Below are 20,141 nucleotides of genomic sequence, written 5' to 3'. Positions count from 1 at the left end.
ATTCGACTAAATAATGTTAAACAAGATTTGAATGTTATAGTTGTCTTTTGTTGTGATTAGTTATTTGGATTTGTTTTAATGTACATCTATTTAGATCGCACTCTGGATATCTGAATTATTTTCAGAATTGCATTGGGGGCATACTTATATGCGACTGTACAACCAAACCTATGGATTGTGCACTCATGAAATGGTGTATCAGCCTACTCAGTGACACTCACAGAACACACTATGTACAGTTGACCCAAATATTATCATCTAATTGCAGTCTGAATAGTGCTGTGGCATTCATGACATTTTCTCAGCTGGTGATTGAAATGCAAATAACTACCAGTCTCGCAGTAATTGACCATTAAATAACAAACACGTTTAGCATCTCCTGGCTTCCACTCATAGCCTACAAGCCACTAATGCGGACCTTTTTAACATCTATATTTTAAGAAGGAGAATAAATCCATTTAATATAACCTACACCATCACGATACATCAATTTTATTTTAGGCTACATTTTCTTCATATGTTTCTTTAGCCTAATTTCAGAACAGAATAGCATATTCTGAGTTGTTCTTTTGTTAGCCCCTGATCTGGCAATGCCATATGGCTGTGGGCTACACTAGTTCATTTAGCAGACAAGATTTGCCTAGAATTCCATGGCATCATTTTGCATTATTTTAATAGTATGAAGAATACAGTTGAACATAACTGAACAAAATACAAAAATTTCCCCAAACAATTTCCAGAGGGAGTATGTACATTCCGTGTTGAGCAGTTAACAAAGAAAGGGGTCCTCTTATCTTTAGTTATTTATGCTATTTATTTACAACTTTAGTTGTAATACAAATGTTAGGCTATATATTTAGATTTTTTATACATTCTAAGGCTGCATGATGAGCTCTGCTCCACATGTTTCATCAGTCTCTTCACAATTTGACAAGCACTTGATAATATTCTCATCCAGCAGACTATTCTTAATTTTATCTGGTCTTTCATATCGGGCGGCAGGGTAGCCTAGTGGTTAGAGCGTTGGACTAGTTCAAACCCCCGAGCTGACAAGGTACAAAATCTATCGTTCTGCCCCTGAATAGGCACTTAACCCACTGTTCCTAGGCCGTCATTGAAAATAAGAATTTGTTCTTAACTTGCCTAGTTAAATATAGGTTAAAAAAAAATATCGCCTACTAATATACACTACATGACCAAAAGTGGTTGGGCACAGATTTTAGACGATTAGGCCTGGCTCGCAGTCTGCGTTCATCCAAAAGTGTTCAATGAGGTTTAGGTCAGGGCTCTGTGCAGGCCAGTCAAGTTATTCCACAACGATCTCGACAATCCATTTCTGTATTGACCTCAATTTGTGCACAGGGGCGTTGTCATGCTGGAAAGGGCCATCCTTAAAATGTTGCCACAGAGTTGGAAGCCGCACTCGGCGGGCCTGTTCTGTGAACTTGTGTGGCCTACCACTTCCGGGCTGAGCCGTTGTTGCTCCTAGACGTTTCCACTTCACAACAACAGCACTTAAATTTGACCAGGGCAGAAATTTGATAAACTGAGTTGTTGGAAAGGTGGCAGCCAATGACAGTGCCTCGTTTAAAGTCACTGAGGTCTTCAATACGGGCCATTCTACTGCCAATGTTTGTCTATAGAGATTGCATGGCTGTGTGCAAAAATGTTATACACCTGTCAGCAATCTAGTGTATATGTGGAATTATTTGATTTAGAATGGCCTACAAACAAAATAATCCGTAGCCTGCAATCGAATAGGGAATGGAGGTTAAGATCGTTCCGTTTTTTATATGCAAGCATAGGCGGCGTGTCCATAAGGGGAAGCTTTCCCAAAAGTACATTTTGATTTAAATTGCCAAAATTGTATAGCCTAATTAGCCTACTCCCGTCTATACATAAATAAATATAATCATTCAAAATAGTCAACTAAATCATGATTTGGGCACAGAGGATCATTAGCTGCTTAAATAAATTGTGGATGGTTTTAAATCACATTGCCTACAGTCGGAAGGGAAGGCCATATGTGCAATTTGAGCAGATTATTGTTGATATGTGACTGAAAAGTAGAGGCCAAGCTTATCGCAATATTTGAAAATACAAGCGCATAATTCTCAACCTAATTGAGCAAACAATGGTATAGCCTATTTTATTGGCGCCAGCAGAGAGCATCGGCAATAATCCAAGGTCGAGTGCACACTGCACATATCTACTATTTTTCATTGTTGGGGCAGTGCTTCTTAAATCATTTGTCGGACAATAATTTCCTCCAGTTAGATGGACGTACTATTATTTTTTTCTCCCCTTCTCGTAGGCTTATTGTTATTTTTACTTACAATTTAAAACAAATGTTTACCCCTTTTTCTCCCAAATTTCATGATATCCAATTAGTAGTTAGGCTTGTCCCATCGCTGCAACTCCTCTACGGTCTCGGGGAGAGGGGAAGGTTGAGAGCCGTGCGTCCCCCGAAACACGACCCTGCCAAGCCACAATGTTTCTTGACACTGCTCGCTTAACCCGGAAGCCAGCCGCACCAATGTGTCAGAGGAAACACCGTACACCTGGCGACCGTGTCAGCGTGCATGTGCCAGGCCACAAGGAGTCGCTAGAGCGCGATTGGACAAGGACATCCAGGCAGGCCAAACCCTTTCCTTGTTGTAAAGCGTATTAATGGGCAAAAAAAAAATGACGATGAAGTTGAGCAGTGACTAGTGTGGGCGGACTGGAGTTCCGACGCCACAGAAAATGATGTTTTATTTTTTTCTAGATGTAATTGTTGTTTTAACAGGTAAATTGACTGAGAACACATTCTGATTTACAGCAAAGACCTGGGGAAAATATGTATGTATGTGTAAATAAATGTATTTCAGCACCCAAAGAATAGCCTGCATTTACACATCACATTGATGCTCTGTGTTCTTCAGCATTTTTGTGGCTGTTATCAGTTTTTGATAACTTAATTTTATGTGATATAGGAGCTCCAGTCTGCCCACTAGTCGCCGCGTCAATCATAAATCGTTAAGACGGCTATCCATGATGACAGAATTGCTTCACAGTACATGCTCTCCTTTTATTTCCTCTTTAAACCACTTTAGGTTTTATGCAGCTAAATCTGCAGAGTCCCTTCAATGTCACATTAATACTAACTTTAGCATTGGTGGTTCGTGCAATGGAAATAACTAGTTCACTGTAACATGTCTTGATACTGATAATAACCTATTATAACTTGTCAGTCAAACCACCCAGTGATGTACTGAGTGGAGGAGCCTTATTCATTAAGGACTAGATACATAGTTACATAGGATAGTTGATAACAGGTAATTACAGTATCATTTAGTGTTATGTACTGATAATGGTAATTTATGCAAGTAGTGTACTTTCCACATGTGTCCATTTAATGTATTGGTGATGCACTTTTGGGAACGTGGAGCAGTTTGTAAGTTAGTTATAAACTCAATCTCTTAATACAACAAACAAATCTGCTATAACTATGTTTGTTTGTAATGAGCTGGCATGTAGGCGTTATGTGTTTTTAGCAGATGATTTATCCAAAGTGACTTGTCTACACAGTACAGGTCATAGTGACACACATTCAGTTGTCAATGCAGGAATCAAACCCATAACCCTGGTGTTGTCAGTTAGCACCGTAGCTGCTCAATTACACTTTCTATTGGTCTTTGTTATGTACATGACTTCTGTTTCTGTTTTTCTAACAGGCTTGCACTGGCATTGACGACATTGCAGAGGCAATCACGCTCTTAGAACTCAATAATTGGGATTTAGTGGTAAGTTCAAACATCAGTAGGTCATACGAACAAGACTCAATTTTCTTTTTATAAATTGGAAGTATATAATCTATTTATTTAGCTGTTAAAATAGTTGAACTATAGCCTTTAGTGTTGCACGTACCTTTGAGTAATGTGATTTATAGGTTTATATTTCAGTATGTGCTTTATAGTGATACTACTGTTATATGTGGTAATTTCTGGAATATAATGCCAGCATTTTTGTTGTTCAATCAACATTCAATCAATTAAATGTACTTTATTAGTTTTTCAGTTGGGAAAACTATGTAGGCTCATGTCTAGTGATGGTCCATTTACTCTGTGCTAACATACATTTATTGAATAATGACCTATTTATATCAAATGATGGCCTAGGTAGGCTTAATTCACAATTCTCTACTCATGATATCCACAAAGGCTTAGTCTACATGGTGAACCTGACAAAATCAAACCATGCTACAGTACAACTGGCCACTGGTGCGTTCTAGTTACTGCAACTTTTAATCCAGTTCAATTGACCAATTAAGCAAAAAGCCATAGCCAATAAAAGCACACAGTGTGATTTTGTTACCTATTTCAGTTTGTTTTCTATTTTAACAGAAATGGTACACTTATTACTGAGATGTATCAGCCCCTTGATTGTGACGTTTCAGTCAACATTGCCCCATCATGACCATGTCTATCCAGTTGTCAGAGACAATGTCACTTGGGCTACTACCCTGTCTTTAATGTGCATATAAAGAATGTCTCCTGACAGTTTTGATTTCAATTTTGAGATTCAAAGGAGCAGTATGAAACTGATCCTTGTGGAATGTTCTTAAAAAAAAGAGAGTTTTTTTACAATGTAACCCTTTATCATAAAGTTTTTGTTTTTTAATGGGGGTGTGCTATATTTAGCAGAGTGCTGTTCTTGTGCTGGCAGCTATTCAGAGCAAGCAAGCAGGGCCTAAGTAGTCTGGGTACCAGTCTCTTCAGCTAATCCACTCCATGTCATGTGCCAAAGAGACGGGCTTTTATTCCGTCTTCAAATATGAACATTCTATCATTAATGAGCTCAAGGAGAACAGAGGATTTGATCACCCTCACAGCTATCCTCCAATCATAATGATTATGCAAATATATATTTTTTGTCCAGACGAAAGCAGTGTGTCAAGTTGCTAGCGCATGTCTAAATTCTCAAAATAATACATTCTGCAATTCCAACCACAAAATGTGTTAGACTTTGTTATAACTAATTCTATTTTTAGGCGCCACATGTTATGGAAAATGTGTTATTTCCAACAACCAATGAGCAACTCCGCCGTATATCCAGCGCATATTAAATGTTGATGGCCGAAAGGCCAGGCTCTTTGGCAATTGCAAAGAGTGAAATGTTAGCTAAAGAGACTGGTAGTTAGATTAGAGTGCATCAGCGATGGTTAGACACATCTGTTAATGTGATGACTTGCACTTCCTTTGTGTTGCTGTTAGGTTGAGCAAAATTGACAAGAGACCTGTTGGTACAGGACAGCAAACAAGTGTTAAATACTGTCAGTGCCCCTTGGACCCAGTAATCACTTTATCATATTTTCTGTTAATGTCCCTAGTAGTTTATGGTACGTTCTGTACTGTTTTCAAATACTGCTGGATATCCCCCCTGTTCTAGAGCTCTCACCTCCAGTAGGTTCCTAACAGTGGGTCAAAACTACTCGCTGCTAGCATTGTCCTCTTGCTGCTCTCTCAATCCTCTACAGTTCCCTAAAATCAGTTTCACAATAAATCATTTTCCTGAGGCCTACAGTCTGACACTTCAACCTCTTTGTTGCTGTTAATGAATGATCTGTTCTCCTGTGATTTGTCATTTCTATATTTTCATATCATCCTATCTACATTGCCTTCAGCAATAATTCACACCCCTTGACTTTTTCCATATTTTGCTGTGTTACTGCCTAAACACACTACCCCATAGTGTCGAAGTGGGATTATATTTTTACAAATGAAAAGCTGAAATGTCTTAGGTCAAGAATTCAACCCTTTTCGTATGGCCAGCCTACACAAGTTCAGGAGTGAACATTTGTTTAAGTCACATAAGTTGCATGGGCTCTGTGTGCAAAAATAGTTTTATTTAAACATGTATCCTGTTTGCAACTAGGCACTAACATAATACTGCAAAAAATGTGGCAAAGCAATTAACTTTTTGTCCACAATACAAAGTGTTATGTTTTTGGGCAAGTCCAATAACGCATTACTGAGTAACACTCTTCATGTCTTCAAGCATAATGGTGGCTGCATTATGTTTTGGGTATGCTTGTAATCGTTAAGTACTGCGTAGTTTTTCAGTATACATTTTTTTTACGCTATGGAGCTAAGCACAGGCAAAATCCTAGAGAAACTTGGTTGTCTTCTTCCCCCCAGACACTGGGAGATGACTTCTCCTTTCAGCAGGACAATAACTTAAAACACAAGTCCAAATCTACGCTAGTTGCTTACCAAGAAGTCGGTGAATGTTCCTGAGTGTCAGAGGTCGACCGATTAATCCGAATGGCTGATTAATTAGGGCTGATTTCAAGTTTTCATATCAATCAGTAATCGGCATTTTTGGACACCAATCATGGCCGATTACATTGCACTCCACTAGGAGACTGCGTGGCAGGCTGACTACCTGTTATGTGAGTGCAGCAAGGATCCACGGTAAGGTGCTAGCTAGCATTAAACATATCTGTATAAAAAACAATCATACTTAACATAACTAGTGATTTTAACTACACATGGTTGATATTACTAGTTTATCTAGCTTGTCCTGCCTTGCATATAATCAATGCAGTGCCTGTTAATTTATCATTGAGTAGTAGCCTACTTCGCCAAATGGGTGATTTAACAAGCGCATTCGCGAAAAAAGGACTGTCGTTGCACCAATGTGTACCGAAATATAAACATCAACACCTTTCTTAAAATCAATACGCAAGTATATATTTTTTAACCTACATATTTAGTTAATATTGTCTGCTAACATGAATTTCTTTTAACTAGGGAAATTGTGTCACTTCTCTTGCGTTCTGAGTCAGGCTATATGCAGCAGGTTGGGCCGCCTGGCTCGTTGCGAACTGTGAAGACTATTTCTTCCTAACAAAGACAGCCAACTTTGCCAAACGGGGGATGATTTAACAAAAGCGCATTTGTGAAAGAAACATAATCGTTGCACGAATGTATCTAACCATAAACATCAATGCCTTTCTAAAATCAATACACAGATGTACATATTTTTAAACCTGCATATTTAGTTAAAAGAAATTGCTAGCAGGCAATATTAAACTAGTGAAATTGTCACTTCTCCTACGTTCATTGCACTCATAGTCAGGGTATATGCAGCAGTTCGGGCCACCTGGCAAGTTGCAAACTAATTTGCCAGAATTTTACGTAATTATGACATAATATTGAAGGTTGTGCAATGTAACAGGAATATTTAGACTTATGGATGCCACCCGTTAGATAAAATACGGAAAATTCCGTATTTCACTGAAAAAATACATGTTTTGTTTTCGGAATGATAGTTTCCAGATTTGACCATATTAATGACCTGAGGCTTGTATTTCTGTGTGTTATTATGTTATAATTAATTCTATGATTTGATAGAGCAGTCTGACTGAGCGGAGGTAAGCAGCAGCAGGCTCGTAAGCATTCATTAAAACAGCACTTTTGTGCGTTTGCCAGCAGCTCTTTGCTTCAAGCATTGCGCTGTTTATGACTTCAAGCCTATCAACTCCCGAGATTAGGCTGGTGTAACCGCTGTGAAATGGCTAGCTAGCTAGCGGGGTGCGCGCTGATAGCGTTACAATCGGTGACATCACTTGCTCTGAGACTTGGAGTACCTGTTCCCCTTGTTCTGCAAGGGCCGCTGCTTTTGTGGAGCGATGGTTAACGATGCTTCAAGGGTGGCTGTTGTCAATGTGTTCCTGGGTTGAGCCCAGGTAGAGGCGAGGAGAGGGACGGAAGCTAAACTGTTACATTGGCAATACTAAAGTGCCTTTAAGAACATCCAATAGTCTAAGGTATATGAAATACAAATGGTATAGAGAGAAATAGTTCTATAATAACTTCAACCTAAAACTTACCTGGGAATATTGAACCCTCATGTTAAAATGAACCACCAGCTTTCATATGTTCTCATGTTCTGAGCAAGGAACTTAAAAGTTAGTGACAATGTAATTTGGGTTAGGGTTAACCCTAACCTTTAAAAGTTAGCTTTTTTACATGGCACATATTGCACTTTTTCTTCCTTCTCAAACACTTTGTTTTTGCATTATTTAAACCAAATTGAACATGTTTCATTATTGAGTTGAGGCTAAATTGATTTTATTGATGTATGATATTAAGTTAAAATAAGTGTTCATTCAGTATTTTGTAATTGTCATTATTACAAATAAATAAATCAAATAAAAAAATTGGCCGATTTTTTTTTTATTTTATTTTTTACATTTTTTATATATATTTTTTTTAAAATCGGTATCTGCTTTTTTTGGTCCTCCAATTATCGGTATCGGCGCTGAAAAATTATAATTGGTCGACCACTAGTCCGAGTTACAATTTGAACTTCAATCTGCGCAAGGCTCTTACCCAGAAAGACTCCCAGCTGTGATTGCTGCCAAAAGTGAGTTGAACATGTATTGACTTAGGGGTGTGAATACTTATGGAAATGAGATATTTCTGTGTTTAATTTCCAATAAATTTGCAAAAGATTTATCAAATAGCTTTGAAAATATAAAATAAAAAATCTGACCCAATTACACCCAATACCCAATAATGACAGTATACGCATGTTTTTAGAAATTTGAATTCAGGCTATAACCACAAATGTGGAATTAGTCAAGGGGTATGAATGCTTTCTGAAGTAATTACTGTAACGCTTAATTTGGGGATTTTCGTTTTGAAATATATTAGCGGTTAGTGACTCCGCTTCTTGCATGACTGATTTCAAATGCAACCTTTTGCAGTCATTCTATTGGCAGGAAGTGGCAGTAGAAAGTTATGGGGACATTTACCTACAGTAATCAGGATTTGATGTTGGAACATGCATGCTTTCAGGAATGTATTAAGTTGCAACACAACATTTTTCATGGTCTTTTCTCTCTTTACAGGCGGCCATCAATGGTGTGATACCACAAGAGAATGGGATCTTGCAAAGGTAATATGCCAGAAAAGTCTGCCTCTTAAGAAGAGTCAATCAAGTGTTCACTGTGCAAAGTTTGTCAGTTGGCTTTGTTCAGATATGTGAGGGAACGGATAATAAAATGTAGCCTGTTTCCTAACCATCCACTCCAATAATGTTGACCATATTGCATGGGAGTCCCGTAAACCTACGGCAAAATAGAAAACACTCTTTACACAGGAGGCATGCATCACCACATTCAAATCCATACTTAAAAACTGTGAGCAACAAGTCCGGTATTGCTCATGCCTCAACATTTCAATACTGCCTCAACATTTCAATATTTCCCAAGCTGTGTCCTGTTCTTACTCACTTGAAATATGTGTGTAAATGGAAATCGAGGCCAGTGGCTTAAAACTACCATTGCACACACTCTTCATGTACTTTCTGTAAGCACAGGAGCTTATAATGCCCTGAACCTTTTGCTGACATGAATATAGAACAATCATTTGTATGAAATTATGCGAGAGATTATATAAATGTCATAGTGTCTTATATCACCCACAGTGAAGGCACATTTTAGAGAAGAGATGGTTACTTTTTCATGCTCTTGTAAAATAAAATTGTCCTTCTCAAAAAAGCAAACGGTACCAGTCAAGTTTGGACACACCTACTCATTCAAGTTTTTTTTTTTTACATTTGATATTTTTTTTACTATTTTCTACACTGTAGAATAATAGTGAAGACATCAAAACTATGAAATAACAAACTCTGCAACAACAAAAAAATATGTCCCTTTTTCAGGACCCTTTCTTTCAAAGACAATTTGTAAAAGTCCAAATAACTTCACAGATCTTCATTGTAAAGGGTTTAAACAATTTCCCATACTTGTTCAATGAACCATAAACAACTAATGAACATGCACCTGTGGAACGTTCGTTAAGACACGAACAGCTTACAGACGGTAAGCAATTAAGGTCACAGTTATGAAAACTTAGGACACTAAAGAGACCTTTCTGACTCTGAAAAACACCATAAGAAAGATGCCCAGGGTCCCTGCTCATCTGGGTGAATGTGCATTAGGCATGCTGCAAGGAGGCATGAGGACTGCAGATGTGGCCAGGACAATAAATTGCAATGTCCCTACTGTGAGACGCCTAAGACGGCGCTACAGGGAGACAGGACGGACAGCTGATCATCCTCAGTGGCAGACCACCTGTAACAACATCTGAACAGGATCGGTACATCCGAACATCACACCTGCGTGACAGGCAATGGATGGCAACAGCAACTTCCCGAGTTACACCAGGAACGTACAATCACTCCATTAGTGCTCAGACTGTCCGCAATAGGCTGAGAGAGGCTGGACTGAGGGCTTGTAGGTCTGTTAGGCAGGTCCTCACCAGATATCACCAGCAACATCACCACCTATGGGCACAAACCCACCATCGCTGGACCAGACAGGACTGGCAAAAACTGCTCTCCACTGACGAGTCGCGGTTTTGTCTCACCAGGGGTGATGGTCGGATTTGCTTTTATCGTCGAAGGAATGAGCGTTACACAGAGGCCTGTACTCTGGAGCGGGATCAGTTTGGAGGTGGAGGGGGGCGGTGTTTCACAGCATCATCGGACTGAGCTTGTTGTCATTACAGGCAATCTCAACGTTATGCGTTACATTGAAGACCTCCTCCCTCATGTGGTACCCTTCCTGCAGGTTCATCCTGACATGACCCTCCAGCATGACAATGCCACCACGCACAGATCGAGCAGTATGGCTGATTTCCTGCGAGACAGGAATGTTAGTGTTCTGCCATGGCCACCGAAGAGCCCGGATCTCAATCCCTTTGAGCACGTCTGGGACCTGTTGGATCGGAGGATGAGGGCTAGGGCCATTCCCCCCCCAGAATTGTCCAGGAACTTGCAGGTGCCTTGGTGGAAGAGTGGGATAATGTCTCACAACAAGAACTGGTAAATCTGGTGCAGTCCATGACGATACTGCAGTACTTAGTAACTGGTGTGTCCACCAGCTGCATTGACTGTTACTTTTGATTTTGACGCCCCCCAATTGTTACATTTCTGTTAGTCACATGCCTGTGGAACTTGTTCAGTTTATCTGTTGAATCTTATGTTCATACAAATATTTACACTAAGTTTTCTGAAAATAAGTTGACATTGAGGGGATGTTTCATTTTTTGCCGAGTTTAGAGTCATGTAATCAAAATAGTGTTTAACAAATCAAAATATATTTGAGATTCTTCAAAGTAGCCACCCTTTGCCTTGATGACAGCTTTGCATACTCTTGGCATTCTCTCAACCAGCTTCACCTGGAATGCTTTTCCAACAGTCTGGTGCAGTTGTTGGTTGCTTTTCCTTCACTCTGTGGTCCAGCTCATCCCAAACCATCTCAATTGGGTTGAGGTTGGGTGATTGTGGAGGCCAGGTCATCTGATGCAGCACTCCATCACTTTCCTTCTTGGTCGACTAACCCTTACTCAGACTGGAGGTGTGTTGGGTCATTGTCCTGTTGAAAAACAAATGACAGTCCCACTAAGCGCAAACCAGATGGGATGGTGTTTATCTGCAGAATGCTGTGGTAGCCATGCTGGTTGTGTGCCTTGAATCCTAAATAAGTCACTGTCACCCCCACATCCAAGCAGAGATCATCCATTCACCTACTCTACGTCTCACAAATACATGGCGGTTGGAACCAAAAATGGCTAAATTGGACTCATCAGATCTAAGGACAGATTTCCACCGGTCTAATGCCCATTGCTCAAGTTTCTTGGCCTAAGCAAGTCTCTTCTTATTGGTGTCCTTTTAGTTGTGGTTTCTTTGCAGCAATTTGACCATGAAGGACTGATTCACGCATTCTCCTCTGAACAGTTTCTGTTGTGAAGGATTTATTTGGGCTGCAATTTCTGAGGCTGGAAACTGTAATGAACTTATCCTCGACAGCAGAGGTTAGTCTTGGTTTTCCTTTCCTGTGGCTGTCCTCGAGAGCCAGTTTCATCATAGCGCTTGATGGGTTTTTGAAGAAACTTCAAAAATTCTTGAAATATCCGGGGTGACTGACCTTCATGTCTTAAAGTAATGATGGACTGTTGTTTCTCCCTGCTTATTTGAGCTGTTCTTGCCATAATATGGACTTGGTCTTTTACCAAATAGTGCTGTCTTCTGTTTACCACCCCATACCTTGTCACAACACAACTGATTGTCTCCAAGGCATTATGGTGGAAAGACATTCCACAGATGAACTTTTAACAAGGCAGAGCTGTCAACAAGGCAAAGGGATTCTTCTACTTTGAAGAATCTCAAATATTTTGATTTTAACACACTTTTGGTTGCTACATGATTCCATATGTGTTATTTCATGGTTTTGATGTCTTCACAATTCTATAGTGTAGAAAATAGTAAAAACAAAGAGAAACCCTGGAATGTTTAACTTTTGACTAGTACTGTACATTTTCATAGCTGTGTGGAGCTTTAGTCCATCGTCTGTGTAGGCCTAGATGTTTTAGTCATTTTTTTGTAAAGCTGCAGTAAGCCTAAACTTTGTGTGGCCTGACGAGGATTGCTGAGTTAAGTAGCTTTGGGACAGTATTTCAAGAATTTTTGCAACATCAGTTTTTAATGATTGTTTTCACAAGAGTACTTGACCTCCTTGAGGATGTAGCTCTGTTTCTTGTACTGAGCTTGAGTCTGCACAACCTGTGACAGATGGGGAAACAATCGTTGTCATCATCAGTGCAGGACATTTAGGCTTTGGATCTCATTTCCCTTAGGAAGCTCACTTTTTCAAGTTTACTCTGTTGAGAATTCAACACCAATGTAGCCCGTAAATCATGCAACCAGATTTCTAGCTCAAAGCTCGGCAATATCAGGTGAAAGACTAGTATTTTTGGCGGTGGTTATAGTTTGAGGTGATTTTCAAGGTATAGGTTGTAGGTGTCATGGCATTTGAATGACTGAATTTCAATGGTAGGGAGAAAATGGAACAGACTAAGCTGTGATAGTATTTGATATGTTCTTTGAGTATACATTAGTAGCTATCAACAGAAGCAAAATAGTGTTTTGGGAAAGAGGATAAATCCAGAAGAACAGATCTTGCCAAAAGCTGGAATTAAGAGTGTTACTAACTGAGAAAAGCCTCTAAGAGGCATTGTGGACAACGTTTTTGCTCAACGGTCAGTCAGCACTCATGAATACACTGAGCTCAAGAACAAATACATTCAGGCTGGGCACATTCTGTTAAACGGTTTATTTTGTAAGTTTCTTAAGACTTTGGGGCATGAGAACATGGTTTTCTTAAGGGCACACATAATTATGAATGGAGCCTGGCAGCGTGACTTGCAGCTAGCCCGTATACTAAATAGCTGGCACCAGGCTGCTCTCGTAGGATGGCACTCCTCCACAGTAAACGGCTCCATTGAGGTGACCAGAGCCAGCTGGAGGCTTGCTCTCAGCCACAAAGCCATGTCCTGCATCACATTGAATAGGTGGAGAGTGCCATCTACATGTATGCCATGGAACCGCCGTTTTTATTTGAAACTCTCCTGACTTAACCATCCTTAGTATCAATGTGCCAAGTTTGTGGTGAAGTGTAACTACGATACTTGTTGTTATCTGAAACCTTCCTTCACATTCCAAGCCTTCTGTCCATGGTGAATTTTCACCTCCATTTTTGTCACGCCATATTTATTTAGTCATTGGTTGTGTCGTCTGTGTGTGGGGTCGAGTTAGAAGCTTCACTATGGATTAGGTGATAGATGGGCCGGTCTCAACAACACCAACATATATTCTTTGATGGATATGTCTGATAAGTTGTCAGTTCTGCACCAAGGTTGAAACTGAACTGTCTGTGCACTCAACAGGAAGTGTAATTTGCCGTGCTTCTAGTTTCACTCTTAAACATTTACTAGGTAAGGGTGGATTACCTCAAACGGGCAATTTTGTTTTCTGAACCATTTTGTGGAGCCCAACGTTTTTCGAGAATGTGGCAGTAATTCTAATCTGCCTCACAACCGCAGATGACGGTGTGTTTCTCGATATGCATACTAACGTGTGGCACACCAAGTGTATTATCCATGTATGGTGTTATGTGGTTGAACGGTTCTCTGTTGTAGGGCTGTGCAGTAAATCGAATGCATGTTTTTCCTTTATTGCAGGAATTGAGATTTTGTTAATTTCCATTTTTATGATCCTTTGTCCGCTTGTTCTCATGTTGTAGTTTTGATCTCTTCTCCTTCTCCTTCTGTGCTGTGTGCACTGTCCCATTTACACCAGAGATCTGTAAATAATGACGAAATGCACATCTCCGCCCTAACTGATAGTCAGGAAGTGAGGCGACAAGCTTAGGTCCAAAATAAGCCCATAGAAATGCATCATGAATTGGAAACGCTGCATGATGTGTCACACTGCAGGAGGCAAAATGTGGCAACAGCAGATGCTGACTGGTTTTCTGATTCACGCCCCTACCTTTTTTTGACTGATTTCCTTATATGAACTGTAACTTATTTCATTTTGTGCCTTTTTACATTTTTTTGTTTAGTATACAAGGTAAGTTGTGCAGGTATCTGGAATACAGGTGTTTGGCCACGTGCCCTTTGAGGGTTTGACCCGTGATTATTGCCAACAGCCTCTGCTCTTCTTGAACACAATTTTCTACCTGCCCATCTGTTTCTATCTCTCCCTCTCTCTCTGCCCTTCCACCTATGATGGTATGCCTAATTTCTGGCTGTGGGTGTATCCAAGCCTGACCTATGTCTTCTGTTTACGGTATGATGACTGTTTGTAACAGTTTTCTACGTGGCCTCAGAATCCCAACGTCTTTAACCTTTTGGTATTGTAATCAGGTGGGATAAATGCACTCTTTGTGCAAGGCCTTGGCACCCTGCTCCCCCTCCCAGTGTGATATGTGCTGACCCCAGAGGAAAAGAGAAGCTTCTTTGTCTGGGTTGGGAGAGAGAAAATACATTATTTACTGCCATGTGGGACTAGGGCTCAGGGGAATTCAGGCCCTAGTCAGAGAGGGAGAGAAAGGCGTTTTGTGTCTCTGGTCTCTGCAAAAAAAAAAAGACTGATTTTGCTCAGTGAAAGACAATTCAGCGTCTATAGGACCCTGCCCATATTATCCCGGGTGTGAAGCCTGTTTACACTGACTCTGAGACTATTTTTGTTGCGGCTGAGCGACCCTTATTGCCTTAGAAGGGGGTTGCGGGTATTCTTATTTTTTGGCACGCTCCAGGTTTTTGGGTATTTTCTTGTGGTTTAGGCTACTTAACATGAAATGTGATGCTTTCCTTCAACATTTCCATGCATTGTGATACCAAGTTTTTAACCATCACGTTCCATATGTGGTATAAGAATAACACTGTATTTTGGTTGAAACGAAACAAAAGACTCCGTGATGCTCTATGTTGGTCTACATCAGTGGTATTCAAAGTTGTGGTCGAGACCTCACTAGGAAATGGCAGTGGAGTTTTACTACACATTTTTTGTAATACTACATATTCTTATTAAATGGGATACAAATGTTATTGAAAAATAATCAGAACCATTTTATTGAGTAAATGTAGGTATTGGTTCTCTTAGAGTTGAATGTGTAATGAATTTAAAGTTATTTGTTGTGGATATCAAAATGTACAGCTTTGAAGGTTGTCATTATTTATATATATATATAATATATTTAATCTCGCCTTTATTTAACCAGGTCGGCCAGTTGAGAGCAAGTTCTCATTTACAACTGCGACCCAGTCAATAACACAATAGAAAATCTATCTATATATATATATATACATATACAGTGTGTGCAAATGGAGTAAGGAGGTAAGGCAATAAATAGGCCGTAGTAGCGAAGTAATTAACACTGAGGTGATAGATGTGCAGATGAGGATGTACAAGTAGAAATACAGGTGTGCAAAAAAGTAAATAAAAACAATATGGGGATGAGGTAGGTAGATGAGCTGTGTACAGCTGCAGCTATCGGTAAGCTGCTCAGATAGCTGATGCTTAAAGCTGGGGAGGAAGATAAGTCTCCAACTTCAGTGATTTTTGCAATTCGTTCCAAATCATTAGCAGCCGAGAACTGGAAGGAAAAGTGGCCAAAGTGGGTGTTGACTTTGGGGATGACCAGTGAGAGATACCTGCTAGAGTGCGTGCTACGGGTGGGTGGTGTTATGGTGACCAATGAACTGAGATAAGGCGGAGCTTTACCTAGCAAGGGGGGTGTCCCTGCTGTAAAAGTATTAATACTACTGCTCTACATGACGCTTCGTTTGACCCTTTGCCAACTGTCTGAACCCACAGTAACTTATCCAGCGTGGCATCCCAGGCCAACATCTATGGATCTCGCAGCCAAGCAGCACCAGCGGATCCACCAGCGGCTCCAGCAGCATCCTCCTCGTCTTCCTCAGCCTTCTGCCCCGCCCTCCCCTCCCGACACATTGTGGAGCGGCAGCCACGCATGCTCAACTTCCGGGTGGAGTACCGCCAGCGCACTGTGGAAGTGGTCATAGAGGAGGGCAGCGTAGTCGGTGAGGCGACCCTCTCACCATAGACTACTCATACTATGGTTCCTACACTAACATTCCACTATGGTCCTACACATCACACACTGTTTCTGCTTGCTTACTCTGAGACAATGTGGTGATACTGAGAAGCGAAAATATTGTCAGTTCCTGGTAAAAGGAGTGATGTTGGTCAAATCAACTTCACACTAATAGTGCTTTAGTTTTTAGACTTGAATCCCTTTCTCAGAATCAGGACACTTGTAACCAGTATTGGAACAGTTTCTGTTGTGAAGATAGTATTAAGAAGTCTGTTTTTACCCAAATTAAGGGGAAGGGGAAAATGTAAGGGGAAAATTATCTAAAAATGATTAATTAAGCATATATTTGTGCCCTCACGACAGAAAATACACATGATGAATTCAGTAATTTGACTGCATTAAACTTATTTGAAGGTTTTGTGTAACCAGTATTTTACTGCCATCTAATGGTGAACTTCTGTTGCAATTAAATGAGAGATTTCTTCCTTTATTTTATCTTTGTAGGGGAAATTAAACAGATTCTTGAGACAGAGCTTCAGGTCCCTGTATCAAAAATGCAGTTGAAGGGTTGGAAGAGTGGAGACCTATCTGACAGTGTGAGTATTGCCCTCAAAATAAGATTTCTTTCGATAATGGAATGCCTCTTCAAATGAGCATGTTTAAACCATTTCTTTGCGCCATTTTTAGCTTTATCTTAATTTATTTTTCACACATCGGAGTAGTTTTCACAAATGTCACCCACACCCATCTAGGGGGGGATGGATACAGTACTGCTGTGCATTATTCATTTGTCCCTATGTCCTCAGATCGTTCTGCAAAGTTTACACTTGCCAAAGAACAACAGCCTGTATGTGCTGACCCCAGAGATCACCCCCACTGCAAGTACCAGCCAAAACAGGTAACTAACTTGACTCACTTTCACTCACTCTGTTTTCAGTCATGTAATCTGTAGCAGGATTGTTGTAGAATAGGCCTACCCTCAGTGTTGGAGATGCCATCCCAGCAAAAGCATTATTGCCTCTTTAAAAAAAAATATTATAGTAAAATGGACACTGCCACTTTTTCTGATATGGAACAATGCAGTAGCATTGCCTGTTAGTGTTGCCCACATCTAAAGGACTGGTTTATCCACAGGATTGCAACACTTTGCCAACCAGAGGCGTTTACATACATGTTGAACACTAGATGGCACTATACACCTAATAATGCTAAAATTGTTTCTGGACGATATACCATCCATTAATATTATACCATAGATTTCAATGTGATTGGAATATTTTACCCTTGTGCACAGAAGGTTTCTGTCATTTATTTTGACATTTAAAATGAAAGGCTACTGCAATGGTCTCTGTAGTGTAAATAATGGTTTTCATAGCTGTATTTGTAACCATTTCAGAGCTTTTATTTCAGTTATTTTCCTATACCAATAGTAAAGCAGTCTTTCACTTATGTAATATCAAGAGACATTTGAGATTCATTGCGGGGGAACCATTAAGCCACTCTAGAAGGTCATTCTACCAAGCTGTATGAATCCAAGGAGGTTTTAACAACCTTTCCATCTGAAATGTCAAACTACTCATCATTGAGCTGTAATCCCATCACAAAGGCTGGTTTTGTGTCCGATCTGATTTCTCATCTGTATCAGCCAGGTAAAGTTCATACTAATAAGGAAATCCCACCCGTGGTGATAATGCTCTCTGGTGCACCTGCTTGCCAGCGTGGCACCAACCAGTAAGGATGGTCAGGATTTGGTTGAACACTTATACAATCTTTATCTGAGCATACTTTAACAACATCAGATTTAACCAAATGTAGAGAGAGAAGTGTGTGTGAAAGGCAAGGTACTATAGTATTGCTTCCGTAATTGTGAATGAGATGTAGTGCTGTTGGTGTTTGTCAGTGGTCTGTTGTAACAGGAGGGGATGGATCTGTGCAATTATCTTTGTTGATTAGCAGTCGGGGCCTAGTGGGGTTGCTGAGGAGATGGACACCTGGCACTGCCATGCATTATGAAGAGCCAGTCCGGCTCTACAGCAGTCACTGTGCACCGACGTGTGTCAGACAGGAGGACAACAGTCAAATTACAACTGGTCTCATGTTTCTTCCTCCTGTGTTTCTCTCCGAACACGTTGAATCAGACGCAGAGACACTGGCAGATACTGGCATGGGTCAAGTATTGCAATGCCTTGTTTGGATACAGTTTTGTAATATCTCTCAGATATTTAGGGGGTTGATATCCAGAAAGAAAGAATGCTGCTGCTGCTGCCGTTGGCTGTGCTGCTTTGATAACCAGTAAGTAGAGGTTTGACTGTGTAGGATGCAGCTAATGGCCATTTTCTGGATAACTGTGCAAACTGCTGTGTCTCTTAGTGGCACAATTTCCAATTTTCTGAGTGCTATAGCTATAATGTTCAGTGTTAGGAGCTCATTATCTTCCATAAACTATTTTGGTGGTGTGTTGGGGAGTTAGCGGGGGGGGGGTGTGGCGACCCTGTTGTCATCTTTGCTGCTGAGAGAGGATGACAATCACACTGCTCAAAGGACCAGGCCTCCTGCAGGGAGGGCAGGCAAGCCGTTGGCACAGCAGCATTAAAAATAACCTTCGCAGCGCAGTCACCGAGTTGCTAGTCTGCTGCTGTCAGAGAGCTGCCATTCCCACCGTTCTGCCAAACCCTGTATGAGGCCTAATACTGTACCTGCTGAAACGGGAGACTGACTAGGCTGACATGGCACTACTAGCAGAGCTACCTTGGTACTACCTTTTTATATCACACAGTGAACAAACAAGACATACACTGAGGAGGGTACATTCAAGCCTGCCTAACTTCAATTGAAAGTAGACTTTGTGGTAGGTAGCACGCTGGAAATCCAATGAAAGAAAGTCGAAGTTGGAATAAATTGTGTGCTTGTTTTTTGGCTTTAACACTTTTAAAAATATTACTACTTAACTGTTTTAAGTTGTGGAAGGCAATTATATTTGGTGGTTTATTTATTCATTAATAATCTAATTGTCTACATACTGGAATAGACCATCTAGTATTTAGTACTTCACTAATATGAACGTATGTCCATATTTAATCTACTCATTGCTTGAGTTTAAAACCTAACATTTTACTTCTGATTAAGTTCCTAGCCCATTGTAATAATTGGGTGCGGTTTCTGGAAATGGGACATAACTTAACAAATACAAGCCACAGTAGGCAATTACTTCTAAGCCGATCTCTGCACACATTAACCAAACAAACCAGTCAAATAGTTCTCCGTATCATCAGGCCCACTCATTTGAATCCTGTGTTTGATCATAAATAAATTGGAGATTTCAGTCAAGCTCTCACTCAAAGGTAGTTACAAATATCTACTCCTGAGCCAAACAAACATTTCCCAGTGTCTGTTGACTGACTGAATATAGGAGGGTTTCTAGATGGAGCTAATCTCTTGCATAAATAATGTAGGGTGATGAATATTTTAATGTGACGCATCTATTTCTGTTGCTTCCAGGAAGTGTGTTTATTGAAGGTTATTTGAACTCGATGTGAAATACAAATGCATCATTAGACATTTGGTATTTATTTGCCACGTCCCTCCCTCCCCAGTCTGTGAACCCCTCAGAGATACTCATGCCTCAGATGCTGGCTGGCCAAAAGCATTGGAAACTATTAACAATTGGTATGCTGATTAGTCTTGA

General features: G+C 40.3%; 1 protein-coding gene across 2 annotated transcripts in view; it reads left to right on the top strand.

The window, feature by feature from the left end:
• The window catches only part of LOC124037771 (FAS-associated factor 1-like), a 95,042-nt gene that overhangs the window by 1,316 nt on the left and 73,585 nt on the right, over nt 1–20,141 (top strand). For both annotated transcript variants that reach the window (XM_046352804.1, XM_046352805.1), the window contains exons 2-6: nt 3,717–3,785; nt 8,900–8,946; nt 16,216–16,442; nt 16,961–17,052; nt 17,263–17,354. In XM_046352804.1, the coding sequence (XP_046208760.1) occupies nt 3,717–3,785; nt 8,900–8,946; nt 16,216–16,442; nt 16,961–17,052; nt 17,263–17,354 (527 nt within the window). The remainder of the gene's footprint in view (nt 1–3,716; nt 3,786–8,899; nt 8,947–16,215; nt 16,443–16,960; nt 17,053–17,262; nt 17,355–20,141) is intronic.

This window comes from Oncorhynchus gorbuscha, linkage group LG06 (genome assembly GCF_021184085.1).
Source record: "Oncorhynchus gorbuscha isolate QuinsamMale2020 ecotype Even-year linkage group LG06, OgorEven_v1.0, whole genome shotgun sequence".
NCBI classification, from domain to species: domain Eukaryota; kingdom Metazoa; phylum Chordata; class Actinopteri; order Salmoniformes; family Salmonidae; genus Oncorhynchus; species Oncorhynchus gorbuscha.
Note: the sequence above shows the minus strand (reverse complement) of the source record. Positions and strands in the feature narration are given on the sequence as shown.